Genomic DNA, 22,664 nt, shown 5'->3' on the forward strand with positions numbered 1-22,664 from the left:
TAATAAATAAATTAAATAAATAAATAAATAAATAAATAAATAAATCTTTTTTGCAAACATAAGAAGGAAACACCTTCTCAAAGAAAGAAATCTAGAGAGTAAAAGAGACAATAGAGTCAAGGCTGCTGTAAGATACACTGTGGTCTAAGTATGTCATAGTCTTCCCAGAGACTTCAGTATGCTATATATTGACATGTTTAATATTAATAGCAACATATTAATTCAATTGATTTAACTCAGTTAATACTTCATGTGAGGAAGAAGTTTCATTTTTTTGGACCCTGGGAATTTGAACTTAAAGTAGAGGTAACCCCCCTCTCTCAAATAGACTCCCTTTTAGGAGAAGTAATATTTAAATGAAGTAAAATTTAAATGAAGTTTTTATCAAAACTATACTAAATAATGAGAGAATTGTTTAATGACCATATTGACATTTTGAATCTTCTTAAACATGTAAACTTTACAAGGTAAAGTAAAAAACCTAGTCAGTAGGCAGTTAGTATGAAAGAATGATTAGTGAGAGGATATCATGTGATCTTTGTTGGAGTTTCGCTAAAATCAAGACCATTTTCATTTGGAAAACGTTCCAAGGAAATTCCCAACATCTCAAACAGTATTTACATTTCTAAATATGACAGGATTTAAGAACCATAAAAGAGAGATAATTAGTAGGAATTCTATCAAAGGGCTTTGAGTTCTGTTACTTGGGGTACTTAGTTGTATCTGAAGATGAGTATCGTTTAGATTTTCCAAGTTGGTTGTATCCTCGAAAGTTAACATGAGTTCACAGTGACAAATATGGACCTAAGGTTTAATCTACTGAAGATTCACAGCACAGAAGTTTCTTTACATCACTCACTGTGGTTCTTTGAACAGGGGCTGAGAGGATGCTTTGGCCTAATTTCTTTTCTAACTGCAAAATCACCTGATTTTAGTATTTACTCCTTTAGCTTTATTGTTCTTTACTGTTTTATTTTTTGGGGGGAAGAATGTGTTGTTTGTCAGTCCATTTTACCAAGAGCTCACTACAGAAAGTTTCAATAACAATACTGAATTTTCAATTATCCCTTTTTAGTTATCCTTATTTGAGTAATATTTTCTTTTAACAGAGAGTGTTCAACAGCCCCTTTCTCAAGTTTCCTCAGATATTTTGTAATTTTATGAACATAAATTTTTTTTTCTAAAAGGAGCAGATCTTAGATTTTGAAAAGCTAATGCAACAGTATTTGGCTTTGGAAACAAACATATTTATTTATTCTTGACTTTTAAAAAGTATGTAATATTTGACTAACCATCAATGAATAGAATTCCACGGCAGATTTTAAAATCAGAGTTCAATGCTTGTCTACTCATTTTGCTGTACCCATAGATCAGGCCTTACTCGTTCCTCATTAGAAAAGCTTTGTCTTGTAGTAGGCGACCTATATAGAGACCTATTACTGAACAACATCCACCCAATGAAGAATTTTGGAGCAGTCAGTTCTAAATGAGATATCCTCATTAAACACCTTCCCCCAGGAGGCAAAGGATTCTATAGAAGAGGAGGCAGAAAGACTGAAGGAGCCAGAAAATATCAATGCCAGGGAAACTGTCTTCGAGACCCAACAGGACTGATACACGTAAGTACTCAGAGACTGTGGCAGAATGCCCACAGCCTACAGAGATTCAAGCAAGATGGGCGTCCCAGTGATTAGAGGGGAGAGTGGACATGAGCTCTCATCTCTACCAAGAAGCCATCACCAATTCACAACTGTCTGCAAAAGAAAAATTAGTTTTCTCCAATGGAGTCTCAAGGGGTATATACCCAGACTTCAGTGCAGGCTCCATGTCTAGATGGCCAACTCTACATTACCTCAGTTGTACATTTGGAGACAATTTTGTCTCATATTGTTTTATTTGGGCTTCTTTTCTACTATTCTGGTTTTCAATTGTGTGTGTGTGTGTGTGTGTGTGTGTGTGTGTGTGTGTGTGTGTGTGTTGTGTTCTTGTATCTTTTTATGTTTTATTTGCCTGTTTGTTTTCTAAAGAGAAAGGGAAAGTAAAAGCATGAAGTTGGATGGGTATGAACGTTTAGGAGGAAACGGGAAAGTTGTGATCAGAAGTATTTTATTAATATTTTGTCAATAACAATATAATAAATGTTTATCTACTAAAATAAGCTTGATGACTACTGTTTAATCTTAAGAAATGCCCAAGGCAAAAATAATTCTTTCTAATAGAAACTTCCTTTCTAGTAAGGAGGCAGCTTTCACCAGGGGGAAATCATACAGCCTTTGCACCTGGATAAAAGCCAGTCGCTGTGGCTTAAATGTCCATTTGGTGAAGAGATAAAACATTAAATCCTAGTTCTTCCAGCAAGTTTTTTTCTGCAAACATAGCTAAGATCGGATCAGTGCTTTAAGAGCCTTGTTGTAAACAGAGTTGGGCTTCAGTTCTACATCAGTGTATTGAATTTTGGCCTTAGGAATTTTGAATAACCTTTCATTACATCCAACTCAGTCAATCCACACCATCTTTCTTTTGGGTTTAACTTTTACAAATCTTCATATGACATATGTTAACCTTCCAGTTTTATCCTTATTGTCTGTTTCCATTTTGAGACAATCATTTACTTTTAGGACAAAACTAAATTACAACCTGAAGTCCCTTTTCATCCAGAAAACTTTCTTTTTACCCATTTAAGCTTCTTTACCAAAAAAATATATTTTATATCTATAGACATCAATATTTCTTTTTATCACTTTGGGATTCCTTTCAGTTTCATTTTAGTTTTACAAAATTTAGAAAACATTTCTTTAATAAAAATGAGTATATTAGAATGTACATGCTAGAAAGTGGAAATATAAAAAAAAGGTTCATAGTCCTGATGATATTTCTGCTTTCTCTTATCAAAAGTGTTTCTTTAACTACTCATCAGTGAAGTGACTTAAGTCTTACTACAATAGTCACTCAGGAAATACCTTTTTAAAGAAAATCTCTGATCTCTCATTTGAGTTCCACAAAGCAAGTAAAAGCACGACGAAGTCTGAATTCTGGAGTATCTGTCCTTGTTTGCTATTGTGCTTAATGCTTTGGGTTATCTGTTTACTTCTGTACTAAACATAATAATCAAAAAGTACTGTCTGGTCAAATTGTCTCACCTTCAAAAATGACTGTCTACACATAAGCTATTGCTTCAAATACACTGAAAAGCAGCTAGGAATCTAAGTTATACTCATGATGAAATGACACCAGCTAAGGTCAGTTGTCCACCTGCTGCTTTTTCTAGCCCTCCAAGCAGACAACAAAAACTTAATTAGAAAATGACCTTTCCCCCCTTTCTTTTCATTTTGCTTCAGTCACAAATTCTAGCATGAACATTTAAATGTCTATATTTCAGGTTTCACTAAATAAGGACCTTAACAAACAGATTTTTTCCCCAAAGGAAATGGGAACACAGCAACTACTTGTACACAGATATTAATCTCCATATATTAATGCCATAATTACAAATTAAAAAATCAGTCTAAATATTTATATTCACATTAATATACAAAGGTAAATCAGGTACAATAATAAAATAATATTAATATAATAATAGTGTTGATGATGATAATAACTTAGTGAAAAATGAATTAAAACAGAAAAATAAAAATGAACTTACCAAAGGTTTGCAAGTCAATTATTTTGAAAAACTCTGGATTAAAGATTAAAATTTTGCCCCATACTGCTCTATTCACAAAAACGACACTTTAAAACTGGTGACATAAATGCAACTATCTCTGATGAGCATGTCCAACACAATTACATTAAATCAGAGTGTACCTGTTGGTGGAAACATGATAAACCATTGCAGTCTTGGAGAGAGCATCCCTTAAAGACAGTATGGGCTCAGAAGGCAATTGTGCTGTGGTGGCCTGTAAGACATTGCTCTCCAGCTCGGAAGCTAGTGGACAGAGAAGGAGAGCTCTTTGAAAATGGAAATTCTCTCCTAACGTCTATTAAATCTCCTTTTTAACAATTTCACTACTTAGAAAATGCATCCCTCATCCTCCTTTATCTCCTTTCTACTTTTGTCAAGCCCATTCTTCCCCATAAACTTTATAATTATAGAAATGAAAGTCGCAAATTAAAGTCTTTTTCAAATACACCAATGGTGGTTGTATCATGGAGGTGATCACAGCAGATTTGGACACCCACTCTCATGGTCTATCTGATGACATTGTAAGAGGTGATTTGGTGGCAGATTACTAGTTTAATAAATTCTGAAAGATATTACCTAAAAATTTCAAGGATATCACCTCAGACACAGGAAGCCATCAAGGAATAGCTATTACTTATAGGAGCATAAATGAGTTAAAGACAGTCTTATCATCAAAGACCACTAAGCAATGGATGACAGTTCATAAAAGCCGGGAACCTGGAACATACTGCATAGCCCATAGGCAGTTAAATAATTGGAAAGTATCCTTTCCAAATGACTCAGTTGGTCTAAATATTTTCCAAGCAGCTTGTCTGATTTTTGTTTTTTTTCCAGGCTATTGGTCTTCTATGAGAGCCTTCTTTGTAGCTTGGCTTGTCAAAGAGTGACTCTCAGTGCTTTATATTGTTTATTCTTGGGAGGAAGGAAGCTTTGTGAATCTGGTCAGTTTCAGGTACTTCCTGAACTTTTTTGAATGGCTTACCCTCTGTCTTAAGGAGTGTACCCTAAAGGATGGAATGTTTTGGTTATGAAGAAAATGCTGTACAACAATATAAAATAAAGGCACTTATTTTATCAAATATATTGATGGGTGTATCACACAGGCAGTTACAGCAGAGTGTGAAGGCTTTGCTGTGACTCTCAGTCCTATGACATTCTGAGGTTAGTGGAAGATTTAATACATTTAGAAAGATTTTACCTGAAAAATCTAAAAGCTGTCATGTCAGACAAGATGGTTGACTATGAATAACAAAGAATTTTTGTTAGGGGAAAAGTTGCCCAAGATAAGAATTGGATCTGGCGCTGGAACATTGGAACTCTCCAAACCATGGCATTTTCATCTGTCCTATAGAGTATTTACCATAAGGCTTTGGTTTTGGATTAGGAAAGTTCAGCATATCCTGAATACTATCAAGAGTGATTCACATCATCACTGAGGACAGAAGGTAATTTGGGCACCTCTGAACTCAAGCTTCCATTTAACAGTGTATTATTTTCCCATGGCTATTAAAAATTTGTCCAAAACCAGCACAGATGTATTCTCTTACAGCATTGATTTTATTGGAGTTGTATAAGTTATGATGGTAGAGTTTAAATAAAGTCTAAATAAATAAAATTCTGTGGATAGTAAAGTGATTAGCAGTATTCATTCCCTCCATAGGGAAGAAACTGTATCCTTATCTTTAATTCATTACAACATTTTGCTTCTCTCTTTCCCTCTCCCCCCGACCCCCTTAAACCAGCATCAACCCAGCAGCACACTATTATACCATTCCTTTCACTGGTCACTTTGCCTTTATTTGCTATAGTTAAATTGCTGCCTCTCTCACATTAAAATCTTTGCAATTGCATTTGGGGCTATGGTAATTTAAATGAGAATGGCCCTTACGTTCATATATCTGAACATTTTATGCCCAGTTGGTGAAAATGATTAGAAGAGGTTAGGAAGTTTGGCCCTTTGAGGGAGGTGTATAACTTGGAGTGGGCTTTGAGGTTTCAAAAGCCCATATCATTTCCAGTTGTTCCAGTTACCATCTTGTGATCTATTGTTGGGGACATTTTTAATCAAACCAATACAGAAAGACAGCTCATACAGGAAGTAGAACAGACATCGAATTGTAATTTCACCTGTTTGAACCAGAGGTGAAAATGAAATAAATCATCAATCTTAACTGATTTAAACACTCCCTTTGGTTTGAATTTAAAATACTCTGCCATTTCAACATGTGCTTTTAAATTGTATATTCGTTATGTTCCACTGGCTTTGTTCTAGATGTTACTTCTGATATGTGAGCTTAATAACAGCTGCTTAAGTAGCTTTTAGGGGTTTGAAGGTTGCTTCTATCTAACCTTTAACTCTTAGGAGTCACCTTTTGGTGCCAGAAGGCCCTGTGCTCAGATGTATTAACCCAGCCATTTTCTGAACAGGCAGTCAATAAAGACCTATCAGTTTTATTGTGCATTAACAGACCACTGACGAATTCTCCTCCAGTTACCTTTGCATATGTCTTAAATAGTCTGACCCCTTTATTGCTCAAATATTCTGAAACCGTGTTGTATTATATGTGGTTCTCCAGAGGAACAAAATAGAAGTAAGGAATACTCACTGCAAGGGGATTTATTAGGTTGGCTTTAGTAGATTTTCTATTCAATCCTTGAGGTTTGATGCCTTAGCCATCCCAATCTGATGCTGAAGTTCTAGAGGATTTTTAGAGAATTATTAGATTTTTATCCACATTGGAAGTCAAGAGAAGTTTGGTTCTGCTGTCATCCAAGGACGGCAGAAGCAGGGACCTCTCCAGAACAGATACAGTGTAATCATCAACAAGAAGAAAAGGTGGACAGGGACCAACAACAGTAGAGACTTTCCTCTCCGCTATCATTGTATCAGGTGCACCACAGAAGTTACTTGTTCCTCCAGGGAAAGGTCTTCCCCCCACACCACCCCTAGTTAATTCTTCCAGGAAACATCTTGAAACACTCCCAGACAGGCAAGTTTTAGGTTGTAGCACAAATTGACAACCCTGACACATCTATCATCTGGGGGATGGATTTGAACCTGAGCACCCAAGTCCTTCTGCTTTACTGCCTTGGAAAGCTCTCCTTGTTTCACAATAGATGAAACAGGTATCTCATTTGTACTCTTCTAATTCATTAACAAATTTCACTCACACACACACACACACACACACACACACACACACACACACACACACACACCATGTCCTTTGAAAAAGTGTTTTGATTCTTTTTTTCAAAAGTGTTACTTATTGGAACATGTAACAATTTTTTTATTTTAAAATGATAGCAAATGCCCTGAATGATCATTTAGCCTGCACCTTTTTGTAACAGTTACTCTACTAGGGAGTGTGAAGCAAGAAGCATATGAGCCGGGACTCTCTCTTCAACCAGGAGAGCATGAAAATATTCATACAACAAACAATCAAACATAAATAAGAATTGCGATATATGCTCCTAACATACATGTATTTGATTGTTTTTGCATAGTAAAATTTTAAAACGAGAGTATGTGGACCCAGAATCTGAGTGAATTAATATTTTGTTTGTTTTTTTCCAGTGATATTGTTGTCCTCTGGCAAGAGTGCTCTGAATTTAGGCATGCTCTGCGCTCGAGCTTGGAAAAACATTACTTGATAGTAACATAAACTGTGTGCTCTGCTTCCATTTGTTTCAGGATAACTTCTCATCATTTGTGAGTTTGAGGATAGCCTTCTCTACAAAAACAAACAAAAACAACTTTCCTGTACTAAAATTAACCAACAAAGTAACCTATACCCTGCATTTTCCTGGTGCAAATGATTGGATCTTTATTTCATTCATGACAAGTTCAAATAATCAGGGATTAAATAATTGGATGCATTTGAAGTTAGAGTAGAGGTAGGTTGAAAAAGTAGAAGAGGGTTGGTGATCCTAAGTAAGGACCCTGTACGTTGTGAAGCTCTGACAGGTTTTCATATGCAAGTGGTGGTTATTTTCTTTTCCTATTTTATAGCTACTTATCAGTCTGTATTCTCATAGTTTTCAACATTCTATAAATGACATATTTAGCTGGTAATGAGTTTGGCAAATCATAAAGGAGGGGAAAGACCACTGTTCCTAACCATTTCTTGAAATCTCAGTTCTGATTCAACCCTTTGTTTCCTGGAACTCAGTGCCTAGCGCAGTGAAATACTCACTGTTTCACTCAAATGGATGAGCCAAGGGGGCTTAAGATACGAGTAGAAAAGTGGAGAAGGAGAATTATTTCTGGTAAAATGATGACCGTGGTGTTGGGTCATCTATGCATAACATAAATGTAAAGAATCATGTGGCAGCTACAAATAAAGTAGCCCAGAGCAGATGGCCTGCTCCATGTGTCCAGTGTTTTTATTTTCTCTCTCTCTATCACGAAACAAAGTGGAAAGTATAGATAAGACACCGAGCGTTGTGTTGACAAAGTCAATTTTAAGCTCATGCCAGCCAAGTTCTAGGAGGTGACCTTGGGTCACAGGTTTATCTAAATACTTCTTAAACTCAAATAATATCTTATAAAGTTTTTAATCCCACAGTCAATTTAGAGACCTTACTATCCAGTAAGTGTCCCAGTTGTATCGGAGGCCAGAGAGATATGTGCCATAACTTAGGCACCAAATCAAATAGAAAAGCAATTTGAAAATACGGGAAGAGACAGAGAAGTAAGAGGTGGTGAAATATGGCTAAATAGAGAATAGTAAATGTGCAGAAATTAACCCACAAATGCATAAAGTTAATTTAATATGAGCTCGTTATATTCAGCTTCTCCAGCAAGCACAAGCAAGGGCTATTTTTTTATAATTTATTTAAACCTAAGTCCTCCATTATGAGCAAGAGTTATATTGTATTAGACAGAATTATAGTCGTGCACTGGAAAGGCATGTATACCACAGGGTTTACTTGACCATGCTGAGGACAGCAGGGGCTCAAAGGGTGGGGCACAAGACCTAGGAACCATCCTGAGTGGGACTCAGTTCCCATCATCAATCCAGGATCTTAAAATCAGACATTGTGAGAAAGAAAAAAGAAGTCATCTTAGTCTTTCTGGGCAACTACAACAAAATCCTAAAGCTTATAAACAAGGAAAATTATTTCTCAAAGGTATGGAGGCCAGAGGTTGTCCACCAGAGCTCGGCACTGACTCCTGACTTCAACTTGGAACTTCACATAAAAGAAGCTGGCAGGGGACACTGAGACTGTATGTCACTGGTCGAGAGCTTGTCTCGTGTGTGGGACATTATGGGATTGATGCCTAGCACTGCAAATGGCCTTCCCTTTCACCATCCTCTTCACCCCAAACACCCCTTGTCCTCACTCCTTGCCACTGTCCTTAAAAGTTCAGCACGCGTACTTTAGGAGAAGCAAACATTTGACTTGTTACAGAAAATTTCATTTCGACTCGCAGTTAATTTTTGTTACCTCAACTCATTTTAATTTGCATTGTTCATATTAGGAAGACACTCAGCTGCTCCAGGAAGGAAGACATTTTATCTCGTCAGGCACTTCATCCTGAATGGGGCCATGGAGAGAAGAACAGTTTGATGAGATTGGTTTCCATGATGGCAGATGTTGTAGTTTCTGCATTTACCGGTGCAAGAGGCTAAAGAGATGGCTCACTGGCTAACAGTGCATTCCGCTCGGGCAAAAGGATGATCTCTATGCATAGTTCCGATGTCAGCTGACTTAACAACCACCTGTACCTCTAGCACAGAGAGATCTGACATTCTTCTGGCCTCCTTCATGTGCCTACATTCATGAGTGTATACTTTCCTCCCACACTTGCACATAATTTTTAATTGAAAAATAAATGTAAAAGCAAGACAGCTATATGAAGATTTGGAAGCAATCATGTAACTATTAACTTAGTATCTTTTTAATCCTCTATCTATCTATCTATCTATCTATCTATCTATCTATCTATCTATCTATCTATCTATGTCTCTCTCTCCCTGTGTGTGTGCGTGTGCGTGTGTGTGTGTGTGTGTGTGTGTGTGTGTGTGTAATTTAGTTTGTCGCAGAAAAGAAAATAAAGACATATTCTCTCCTGAGGACCCTATGTTAAATTACTAGCTCTGGTCTATGATGAAAATAACCACACTCTGACTTCAGTCTAGAAGTAAGCCTACTCCTATCCTTCATGTTACCAAAAGCTGGTGTTTTGTTTTGTTTTGTTTTTTCATCTCTAAAGAAAAGAGGGAAAGAAACAGGTTACTTGTGTAACCATTTCCAGAAACAAACTTTTCTAAAACATAAGCCTCAGAAATACATCTGTCAGGCTTGTGATTTCAGGGAAGAACAGATCAGCTCAGCCAACAAAGTGGGTTTGAAGAAGGCCCGATGGAGTTGTTGGGAAATTAGACGTACAGGCATGGGAACTGTCTCCTGGGTTCCCTTGAGCTACACACATAATGCTTCATTTGAACAGCACATTAAGACACAATTATCCAAGAAAATTCAATGAATGATGTGCCCATTCAGAGAGGAAGATGGTATGTCAAGTATGTTGTGCAGCCTGTCTTTTTTTCCCTTCTAGGCATCAAATGAATCAATTTTGAATCCACAAACAACTGTGAATCTGCAAAACACAGCTGTTTGGGAATTGGCCTGAGCGCCACTCTGTGTTATGTAACAGCTGTTGAGACATTGCACGTTTAACTCAAAAAGCTTCTATGACAGAGAAAACAATTCATTCTTTTCCAAAAAATAAGGAGAGAGAGAGAGAGAGAGAGAGAGAGAGAGAGAGAGAGAGAGAGAATATTTGAAGAACATAAATGTTCCTATTCCAACTGGAGCAAGATGAGCAGGATATTCAAGGACAGCTGAATCTAGAAAGACAGTCTATGTCATGGATCTGGCTTGCCTCTATTTTTAACCTATATAATTTCTTTAAAAATGAGCATTCATGTGCCTGTTGTCTATTGTACATATTAATTAGTATGGAACTTATTCGAACAGCGTTGATATTGATATGTCCAGGAAGATGAAAATGTTTCCCGTCTGCTTCGTAAGAGAAAGTTTGCTATTCCTGTTAGGTTGACTGAAAGTTGAACCATAACTTCCATGTGTATAACTACTGAATGGAAGATCCCAAACATGACCCTAGGTGGGGATCACAGTATCGATATTAAGGCAGGTCTGGAAAAGAAGACTAATATCTCGGAGTGCTTTGCCTGAGGTGAAATTCCAGCCTTATCCTGCCAGGTCTGTGACCATAAGCTGTATTCCTCTCTGTCTTTAGAAAATGTGCAGCTCAGTCAAGGTGAAAAGAAACACATTCCCCAGGCTCCTGTTCCTCCCCCTAGCTAAGTCCGAGTGCAGGGGAAGTGGCAATTTCATTTCGAAGACGTTATCACTAATTCTTATAAACCAGAGCATCCTAAGAATGTTATCTTGTTCCTTCCATATCTTGTGCAGGAGCATCAACACAGAGAAGCATTGTATTCAAAATGAAAACACTACAGTTAAAGTTCGTCCTTTACCAAGTTCCCAGCTCAAAACATTACGAATTTAAACTCTTAGGGGGCAATATTTACATTCTTTCCTTCTATGCTGCCTAGACTAAAGATTCAAAAGTGCAGACACTTCTCAAATCAGACATTACTTTCACTTTAAATGAATTTCCACAGATGGCTTTGGCATAATGTTCTCTGAGGGTCTGCGTGTGACAAGGAACTCTGACTCAAAAGTCCTGCACAGTTTTCTGTTCCCACCAAATAGAAGGGACAAAGACAATTTGAAGTTCCTAATATAACATTAGTTTGTAGGAATTTCTTTTATTTCAGTTGGGGAAGATAGTCTAGGAAAAGAGCATTTCTCCCTAACAGTACCCTGATCAGCTGGGATAAGGATGGATTCTCTGGTAGCCATGTCAGGCAGATTCATAGTCCTCTCCTCCTCAGCTCCTGGGGAGAGTGAGAACAGGGGTAGATATTTCATCATTGCAATGTCTTTGTTCCCCAGTCTGTGTGAGCAGAAAAAGTTACACAGTAGCCTAACAAGCAGGAAAAGGCAAGAAAACAAAAAAGAACTGGCTTCCAGTGTCTGGAGCAGCTGCACACACACCCTTAGCACAGGTTTGGCTTGGTAAATTAATTCATCTGTAAATAGTGAGCAGTCTCCAGCTGGAACTTTGGAGCTAAGGTGCAGGGTCCTTAAGGATTTACATTTAAAGGCAAAGGCTCCCTGCCCCTAGGTGTTACAAGTGAGTAGTGCCCTTCCTGCCCTGCCCTGAGTCTGGCCATCCAATCATATGCCGATATGCAAATGACCCTTAGTGCAGGCAGATAAAAAGGAGCAAATGCTCTTTCAGAACCAATTTGCTGAGCCTGTCACCTGTGTTCCAGGAGCCAAACCAGCAATGTCTTCCCCTGCACAGCCTGCAGTTCCTGCCCCACTGGCCAACTTGAAGATTCAACACACCAAGGTGAGTCACTTGTGAACAGGGCTTTACCTGGGGGCCTGGTTAAAGCCCAGGTCAATTGAAGCCTCTGTAAGAGCTCTTTGCAAACAAGAAGACAAAAAACCTTGTATCATTAGTGGCCTGATTCCGGGTGAGTTCTAAACACATCAGAGAGCTTCTCATAAGTTTTTCTCTTGACATGGGTCCAAGGGAAGGATTTTCTTCTGTGTTCAAGGCTCCTGTGCCAGAGTTCGGTGAACCATAGTGAGCAGTTCTATTAACTGTGCAGGGGGAACTTATGGTAAGGCAGACAAACAGGGGGACTTACTATAAGGAAACAGACATGTAGGAATGTTCTTTTTCATTCCTTGATTTTCTTCCTTCCTTCTTACCTTTCTTCCAACCTTCCTTCCATTCTTCTTAAAGGAGAAATAGCACACTGAAACAGTATTACATGACCATATGTTTGCTAACACAGTGTTAAGGTTGGACGACTTGACTCTGAGCATCACATGGAAGCTATTGCCAAACCTCCAAATGCACTTGAGTTATTTATTTTGAGATAGAAACTGCATTCATTTATTTCTCCAGGAAAGTTTGCTCCTGTTGGAGAACACATGCGATTGTTAGCTGACAAATATTTAGAGACCCAAAGACTTCAAATTGTTCAGGCAGGGAGAGTCAGAAAAGGATCAGGCTTGGGTTGTCCTGAGATGCTCTCCAAATTTTTTCCTCCCCTGTAGTTTCATGCTTAGTTTATCACACATCCTAGGGTTGGAGAATGAAGAAATTCTCTCTCCCTCTCCCTCTCCCTTTCCCTCTTCACCTGTCTCTCCCTCTCTGTATGTCTGTATGTCTCTCCCTCTCCATCTCTGTCTGTCTCTACCAGTCCCCCCCCTCTCTCTCTCACACACAAAAACACAGTCACTTAAAATTAGCCAGGTTGTATAATGCAGAGAGTAAAGTAAGATGAATTTTCAACTCTGGGGAAAGCTATATTGACCTCTACTTTTGCTAATGAAAACCAAGAGTGTTAACCTAGTGTTCTAGGGGCCAAACGCCATCTTCCTTATGCACACACTTGTATGGCTAAGAAACCCTGAAGCCTTTTGCATTTTCTAAGCACCTGAGGTGAGGGTGCTGTCTGGCTTATGGGCTCTTGCCTTAGGACAAGGCCTGCAGAGAGGAGCAGCTAGAAATACAGTAAGCCTCATTTCCCAAGTTTTGAGAAGAATGAAAATGAAAATGCCTTTTGATTTAGGTCTTCTTTTTCTTCTTGCTCTCCTTTTCTTCCCTGCCCCCCTCAATCTCCCTCCAACAGCTCACAGATATAAAAAGTATGTGCAAACCAAATGTGAAACCCCCTGCCTCACTTCTCATTTGGGAAAGATTCCTGACAAAATCTGAATGTACATCCAGTGTTTTCTGAAGATTGGAATTATTGCCCATGCTTCTATCATTACATTTTAATAACCAAGAAGAGTTTCATTTATATGGTCCCAACTGGAAATGAACTTGGGTAGTTGGAATGCCCCACCATTCTTAGCTTACTTGGTATTTGTTATTTCTATCCTTTACAAATTTTGCTGAGCTTTGGTGTTTGTGTGTATGTGACTCTCAAAGACACTTTTAAAGTTAACTATTTCCCCACTGAGTCAAATTTAATTTAATACTTATTAAGGAAATATGCCAATGAAAGTACTTGAAAAAGGAGGGATTCCTCTAAGTCCCTGTACAAACACAGGACCAGTAATCCCTTAACACAGACAGATGTTTGCAGATTGAAACCTCTTCAGTTCAAAGACATTGGATGATGGACTGAAGTATTTCAGAGTTGAGAATGGATTTCTTTGGGCTTCACATACTTCTCTAGTTAATAATAAACAATGCCACTCGGTGGGTTTTGATATTCTGCCCATCTTCTATATATGTCTGCTCTACTCGGTAAATACTATACTGTTTAATGTGCTGGCTACAGCATTTTCACACTTGGGAGGACACCAGTTATGTATGCAATTAAATCTCAGTGGGGAGCTTTCTCTATGCTGGTGAACGTTCCTTTTACTGGGTCCCACTGAAGAACAGTATTGAATTCATACTCCCTAGATGGCTTGAAAGCAATGGCTGTTAACTCAGCTTCTGGATGCAAACCACAAAAGTCAGGGATTTAAGTATTTGTCAACTTACCTTTTCTGATAAAGGTCTCAGTTTCTGTAGGTTTTTTTTTCCCTACTGAGTTTTTAAATTTCATTATTGTGGAAAACAAGTTGGTGTTTTGGTCTAGGGGATAGAGAAAATAAACAATTAATAACTAAAATGAAAAGATTAATAACTATAGTCAAATGTCTGCATAATCTTAACCTTTGAAGTGTTGCTCTCCAACCAAGGCAGTAATCGATGAATCTTTTTAAGACTTATTCTCCAGTTTAGTTCCTCTTTGATGCTGTAGATAAATTATCTTGTAAGGCAATGCAAAAGCCCCCATCACATCCCTCTCTTCATCATGAGTTCTGAGTAAATGCCACATATAAGCTCCAGTCTTGCTAAGGAGCTTTTGCAAGAAGAGCTCCTCTGGAAGTTATAGGACCCCTTGCCAACACTAGCTCCTCAACCTGCCTCTGCCTTCTTCCAGTTGATACAGGATGAGGAAGAGTCCCATTTCCTAAGGAGGTGCAAACTGTCTCCATGTTTACTTGGTAAGAAGCAGTTGAGGCAGGCCCTAGCTCCTGGGGAGTGTCTAATATGAGCAGTCTTGTCCTGTGTATTTCTTTGAATCCTTTCAGAGTTCTGTTCCCACGGGGTCAATCTCTCATTTTCCCGTACTTTTCCTGTCAGTCTGTCTTAGTGGCATTGCTCCACCTGAGGACCAGGGTAAAGTTCCAAGGATTACCCAGGCTTCCTGGGTCCGAAGAATTTTCTCTTGTAGGATTTTTCTCACTCCAATTTTTCTTTCTCATTTCACATGCCTTGCTTTAGAAGTAGAAAATTAAGAAATTCAAGAAGAAAAATTTTTCCACAAAGGTTCAGATCATTAATACTTAGGATGATTATTGAATTTAACTCCTTAATTTATACTTCTTTCATGCACAGAAGACATTTGCATTCCTAGTGATGTTTATTAAGCACAGTAAATAATTACAACCAAAGAGTTTTACAATAATTTCATTTATTGACTCATAGCAACCTTATTGGAGCTCCGCTTTCTTTTATTTAGATGAGGGAACAAAGGAGCCAAGTAACGTAAATTTGCACAGCTTGTAAGTGACAATTCTAGACCTTGAATGGTGGCTACCTGTCACCGATTACTAACATGGCCTCCGCCATGACTTAGGGACATAGAATTTACATGCTATTTAGTTTTCACCCTGACTTTTACTTGCCAATTCCTGAATCCTGGAGGATGATGACTGAACTGTTCCGGATGATTCTCTCAGGCCATCGGAAGATATTGGCCAGTTCTTAGAGAACCAAGAGAATAGAGAAGGCAATTTTGTTCACTGAACTGAAAGTACAAAGATCTGGGTTGGGAGAGACTGTGAGGAAGAAGTTGAGACACAGGTAGTGCACACTTCCCATGTGAACTGCATTACTTCAAGTCCTCTGGGTTAAATTTTAGTTACAGCTGGTGATTGTGTTCTTAGATGTCTGGTTTCATTAATCTGTATCTCTCTGCCTCTTTGTCTCTCCCTCATCTCTCTCTCTCTCTCTCTCTCTCTCTCTCTCTCTCTCTCTCTCTCTCTTTCTCTCTCTTTGTGTGTGTGCACATACCTTTGTACAAAGAGTTATAAATAATAGAAATGTATGTGCTAGACACAAGTTATAATATTGAGATTTTTAGTTATCCCCACCTTTTCTATGTCTCTTAAAATTCTTACAGTTTACAAACCCAGGCCACTTGATATTTCAAGTAATACTCCCTGCTTTACTTAATTTTTCCCATTCTCTCTTTTTTTTTCAATTTCCCCATTTTCTTTGTTTAATGAATTGATTGTGTGATTGTTCCGCACTATCAGAATATTAGTTCTACAATATTGGGATGTACTATTAGAATGTTAATATAATTATTGTCTCAAGAAATTATATTCTTAATGGATTTATAGGGCAGCAAACAGGTAGCTAGAATATATTAAACGGAAAATTCTGGAACATGCTTACAGGAAGAAAGCTGAAAGAATTTGTCAAAGGGATAAATGTGGGCTCTGGGGATGCCTTTTTTCGACCACGTTGGCTAATGGAGTCTGGGGGAAATCTTGACGATGCTTAAAGGAGGGCAGAACTACCTTTGAGATAAAGCTAACTGTGCTATGGCTGCCTTTATTTGGAGAAATCATTTCTAACTTCTGACTAAAACTATATTTTCTCAGGGCCTGGAAGGAGTTGAGCGAATAGGTGAACTTCTTTGAGATGTAGTTGTTTAACTAGACAGAAGACCTGAATGCAATTTCCAGAGTTCATACATATTTCATGACTTAAGCTTGGCCAAGCTTCTAATCTATTTGTATTTAAGTTTTTCTATCCATGAATTAGCATTTAATAAAGATGCTACCTGAAAAAGTAGATATAAGAATTAAATCCCTAGTTTGCGCAAAGCAGAGAGTGTCTAACCGTTGTTCTGCAATGCCTTCCCGAGCTATCCTTTCTGAGATGAATCCTAGAATCCTGAAATTGTTCAGTCTTTAATGCTGGTGAAATCTGTACTTTATTACTCAACACTGTGGGAAACTAACTTCAACTGTTTATCTCATTTGAGATTAATAAGTAATGAGTAGAAAGGAACTAGAAAATATTACTGAAGTCCTATTTACAAACTCTGGAAGCTTAGCTCTGAAAACATGTTGACTTCTTCAAGGTTATCCAGCTCTTAACATACAAAACCAGAGTGTAGAGATTATGAGTTACGCCATTTCAGGGGACAGGTCTCTGTATGGCATCCTGTTCTCCATGGCGACTAACAGTAGTGGCATTCCAATCTCATTCAAGGACATCTCAGCCCAAATCCTAAAGTAAATAGCACAGACCCTTTGAAAGCTATTGTCTCCATTTCTTAAGGACTGTATGTTCACTTGACTTTTCAAACATAGATGATACCTATTGAATTTTTCACTTACTACTTTGCAGACTAAGAGGGCTGTGTGAGCAGCATTCAGAGTTTGGGGGACCTATGTGAAGAGCAATTCAATCTGAGTTACTACATCTGCTCTATACTGCTATTTTCTTTAGAGGGAAGAGGACCTAATACTATTAAAGAGAAAATATACACACAAGCTTTTAAATACATCAATTCTGATTCAGGGAATATAAAATGCACCAATGTCATTTTGTCATCTATTGGATGTGGTGGTAATGTACCTCAACATAAATGTAGACGTACCTGTTCTGATAGAATCCTGGCTCGTGTTCAGACAGGCCACACCAGGTCCATGCAGTTCCACATGAGAGAAGTTTATTGTGGGGAATGGGTGACAGAGTCAAAGGGGACAGAAGGGAAAGAAGAAGGGATGAAGGTCAGGAAGTATCTGCCTTTTGTTTGGGCTGTCACATAACTGCTCATAGGTAAAGGTGGGAGGTAAATGGACACTGGGAATGTATGGTGATTGCCATGACAACAGATGTGCGGGTCCCTGTTGCCTATGGGTGAAGTCACCCCTGAGTACCGACATGATCTGCAACCAACTGCAAAGCCAGTTCCTGATACTAACAGTTATTTTTTTTTGTCCTTGTCTGGTAAGGTTTTAAAACAATGGCAAATGACTACGCAGTTACATTACTAGTTGAGGAATAATGTGTTCCTTCCAATTTATTTTGGTCACTCTCATTTTGTTTCCACACCCTGAAATGCAGATAGTTTCCTACCATATATTATTTATGGTTGTGTTTCCTCTCCCTTTTCAATTTTAATTCACAATATTTTGTTTTGCTTTCTCAAGGCTTAGCTTAAGAACAACCATGAGAAATATAGCCTTGATTATTTTGAATGTTTAAAACACCACTTGACATGTTGCATCTCCTAATGTTTACCCCCACCCTGTCTTTCTTCTACTTCTTCAACCTTTCCCATAGTCTTGGAACATTCTCAGATTGTTAATGATGAATAATGTACACTTTATGATATCTTTCGTTCTGTAGATGTTGTCATTGTCACCTATCGATCTCCAAGCTATGTCCCAGGCTTTCAGAGTTAATGTACACAGGTGATCGGCTGAGGAATGACTAGCAGTTTTCTCGCTTCAATATCTTAAAACACTTTGTGCTTTTAAAATGTAATTTTTATACATTCTCGGCAACCATGAAACTATTGACTTCCACTATAAGAACCTTTAGCTGAGACTCCGGCTGTCATTGTGCAGAGATAATTTGATTTTGCAATATGTTGTTGGGGGAGGGAGTTAAGAACTGGTAGGCTACCAAATTTTGTATCAAAATTGATAATAAGAGAAGCCATTTACTATGTCTATTAATAAAACCTATTTTGTTCCAAATCAGAAATATTTTGGAGAAATTTCTTATGTAGTTGAAGGAAAAAAATTGTATGATCTGCAGAGAAACTAGAATGTAGAAAATTTTTATTTAGAATTATTTTTTCATCAAATACATGAACACTTAATAACTTTTATACTGACCACTGATTTTTATAACAATTATGAGTTGAGACACTAATGTGTGCCTGGTAAATAGGAAGAAAGTCTGTAATCATTTATTTTTTATTTTTTATGTATATCATATATCATTTTTAATTGGATATATGGAAAGTGCAAAAGGCAGAAGTAAAGTTTAAGCTCTCTGCAAAGTCTTACTGTTTCATCAGACAGAAACAATACTAAAATGTAAAAGCTTGAAATCTAAGAGTACAAATGATACCTTTAGAATTCCAGTGGTTTCTGTAACTTAGTGTTAATATCTCCTAAAGTACCACAAGTGTATTTATAATTAGAATACAGTTAATGGTTTAGTGTGACAAACATTTTTAATATTTTAATACTATCATTGACAACAGCAAAAGGCAAATAGGAAGTATTGTTCTGTCTGTGAGAGAACATTCCAAAGGCCTCAAATGGGTTTAATAATTACTATAGTAAACATTCATTGCACTAGATTATGCATTTAATATCATTATAGGAAGGGTAGCTATTAAAATGTATTCATTCTTACAAATAGCTAGAAGGTAATAAAAAATCTAACTCTAAGAAAATTAAATAGGGGAGAGAGAGAAATTAATTCACTACAAGTAATAACTAAGATGAAGAAAAGGATGTCATATAGTCTATGTTGAGTTCTGTCTTAATCCTGAATTATCTCAATATCTGGTGGAGATTGCATGTGATTTATTGCTATAGGATTAGCACTGAGTTGTACTTTGTGGGTAATAATGTTATTTGCTGTTCTGTCACCTTGTGCCTCATTGTTGGGTTGCTGAAGTAGCCTCTGGGAAAACTCTCTAAATCTGATTACTCCAGTTCATCTCAGTATTGGCTGAATTATTTCCTGAAACAACCTTTTGGGTCTTAAATCTAGCAGCTAAAATTTTCCTCTCTGGGCATCAGAGTCTGCTAGATGCTGACTTCATTTCTACTTGATGCTAGTGGGACCCTTGCTGTGCTGTGAGTGTCTTAAGATTGGCCCATGCTTTGTTCATAATTAGTCTATATTGTCCTAAATTCCACGCCCCTCTCTACCACAAGTCTTGTCATGAAATTTATTGAGGAAATTATTACATTGGTTATTCAACTCTTCAGTTTGCTGACTGATGTTAATCAGAAATCCACTTTTTTTTAGAGTATGAAACTCCAGGATCTGGGCTACAGTTAATATCCTTTCTAGTTTTTTCATGGTATCTTCCATTCATATTTAGTCATTATTTTACAAAATGCTTTTCTGATCAAAGCTGTGACCACTTTTGCATGTCACAGCCAAAGCAAGTCATGATCCAACAGTGTCTATAGCTTACTCCAATGAGACAACATGAAATTAGATCTATGAACAGGTCATGGACCAGGGAGGAACTTACCCGTCAATGTGCCTCTCTGGTGAATTATTGACTGCTGTTGGATTCTGGGGGTGGGGTAGTCATCATTTTCACTTGTATAGCAAGCGAATGGTGATTCCATCAAGATCCTAATGGATATTTCCAAACCCTTGGACTCACAGATGAGCCTCACTAAATTCATATTTCAAATAAACAAGCAATAAAATAAAATAAAAGCCATAGGTGTGAAAAAGGGTGCACAGAGAGCTTGGGAGGATTAATGGGGAAAGATTAGAGAACTGAGCCATGGTACTAATCGGGATACACTTTATACTTATATAAAATGGCCAAAGAAAACAACTCAATAAATAATTTCAAGTGGTCATTCAGGATTTGGTTATAGAAAACTAAACTAAACAGATGCTAGTTTCACACTTGTCTTTAATATTAAATGTTAAAACTGAATCATGCAGAGTCCTGGGTGCTCATAGCTTTTCTCTCCAGTTTTCTGAAGCATACCAGATAATCTTCAATAATTCTAGTTTGACTCATTTCTCAGGCATCTACTGTATTCAGCTTGAAAGAGCAGTGTACCATTTACATGCATGATTCTAATATCACAATGACAAGAAATATAATGGCTCTTTGACCAAAAGAGTTCATGGGCCAGAAATCACTCATGGCAGGCATATCATTAACAACTCAATGAGCTAAGATGTTAGGACTTAGGCAGGAACTAGTTGGTCTCATAACATCAGAACAAAATGTGATTAGCTTAGTGTTGAGCTCTTTCTAAGTCAAATTACAGTGGTCAAAATAGGGCTTGGAATTATACATCTATCTACATATTGAGAGATATTTGATCTCTTAGTTTACCCATCAAAAATTGGAGGTATAATGCAATTCCTATGGCAGCAATAAGGCAGAATTATTGAAAGTGGGTGAATTCTATGCTAATTTTTAAGGTTGACTATAATGACTGGCTGGTTTCAACCTCATAGGTTGTGTGTCTCTAATTTGAATACATTACTAACTTTGTACTAGAAGATTGATACATTACTTTGGAACAAAAGAAACTACATTGAGTTGGAGCAACTAGTCATGAAGAGATGCTGCTTCAAACTTAGTTTGAAGTATAACAAGAAAATGGTGAGGGTACAGCTGAGAAACTTATGAAGGAACGTGCATCAGATGGGGATGTGGTGACTAAGGCAGTGAATGTGGGGTATGTGGGCTGAACCAGGGACTGTGGGACCAAAGGTCAAGGTGAAAACTCACATGGTACATTTTTCCTTTACTTTAGTATGCACAAATGAGTGTATATGTTTATTACATGATAAATGCAACAAATGGTGTACATGTTGAGACAGGGCAAGGGCACGCAACCTGTAGATGTCATATAGTACTTCAACACTCATTGAAAAATCCTCCATCTTGGGGCATATTTGAGTGATTTTATTTGCTTTCTATCATCACAGATCTTCATAAACAATGAATGGCATGATTCAGTGAGTGGCAAGAAATTTCCTGTCCTTAACCCTGCAACTGAGGAGGTCATCTGCCATGTGGAAGAAGGGGACAAGGTAAGGTTCCTAACACCTGCAGCTCTACTTTACCACAGGAGTCTTTGTCACTGTTATGAGCTCAAAACCCACTGAACCTTCAAGAAAAGACATGGAAACATGGCTGCTCTGGCATTGGCTACATGTTCTGTTGTTCAGAGTTTTTCTTATGTCAATGACATGGTTCAATGTATAAAATACTTACTGTGCAAGCTTGAAGGTCTGAGTTAGAACCTTACCACCCACATAAAAGCCATTTATTTGTAATATCACTAGCTATATGTAATAGTCAACAAATATGGGTTAGATGAAAATTCAACTTCTATTTCAATTTAAAACTTTCATTTTTAGATTGAGAGAATTCTTTCTAGATCCTACACCCACTACAAATAAAATGAAATAATGAACATTTAAAATTATAAAGCTCTTCATCAAACACCACAACATTATTTCATAATAATTGAGTCCAAAAATGAAGCTCTGGTTAATCAATACTCTTTCAATGATAACATTTAACAACAGGGTTTAATTGCAATGAACTTGAAGAACAAGTCAAAAGGAATGTATAATTATATAGGGGAAGAAATTTTAAAAGTGTGCAAGTTCAGAAAAAAATGAGATTTCATATCTAAGTTATCAGATAATAACATTGATTATATTTGAAAATGATGTTTCTAATATGTTTATTGTATCCAAAGGAAATTCTACACTTAGATTAATTTGTATATTGTTCTCAAAGTAATTTATTTGCTATACGAAGACATTTTCACCAAGGAGGACATCTCAAAATACTACAAAGCGGTGTTCACTACAGAGATTTATAAACCTTAAAGGAAATTGTCCAATAGCAAACACGATGTAAATTTGCATCAACTCTTCTGAAAGTCTGATTAGTAATCTACATTCTAGTAACCTAGTGATTATAGCCAAGAAATTTTCACTTAGGAAGTGCCGATATAGAAAAACTTACATGCAGAAAGGTATAAAAAATAAATTGAGAAAAGAATATTTTGAATCACAAATATT

General features: G+C 37.3%; 1 protein-coding gene across 7 annotated transcripts in view; it reads left to right on the top strand.

The window, feature by feature from the left end:
- The window catches only part of Aldh1a1 (aldehyde dehydrogenase 1 family, member A1), a 152,559-nt gene that overhangs the window by 98,638 nt on the left and 31,257 nt on the right, over positions 1–22,664 (top strand). For 4 of the 7 annotated variants that reach the window (XM_039093858.2, XM_039093900.2, XM_063279927.1 and 1 more), the window contains 3 exons: positions 1,519–1,619; positions 12,058–12,137; positions 21,555–21,659. In XM_039093858.2, coding sequence (XP_038949786.1) covers positions 1,577–1,619; positions 12,058–12,137; positions 21,555–21,659 — 228 coding nt within the window. In that variant the 5' untranslated portion in view covers positions 1,519–1,576. 7 annotated transcript variants of the gene reach the window in all.

The sequence above is a fragment of the Rattus norvegicus genome, chromosome 1, assembly GCF_036323735.1.
Source record: "Rattus norvegicus strain BN/NHsdMcwi chromosome 1, GRCr8, whole genome shotgun sequence".
Classification (NCBI taxonomy): domain Eukaryota; kingdom Metazoa; phylum Chordata; class Mammalia; order Rodentia; family Muridae; genus Rattus; species Rattus norvegicus.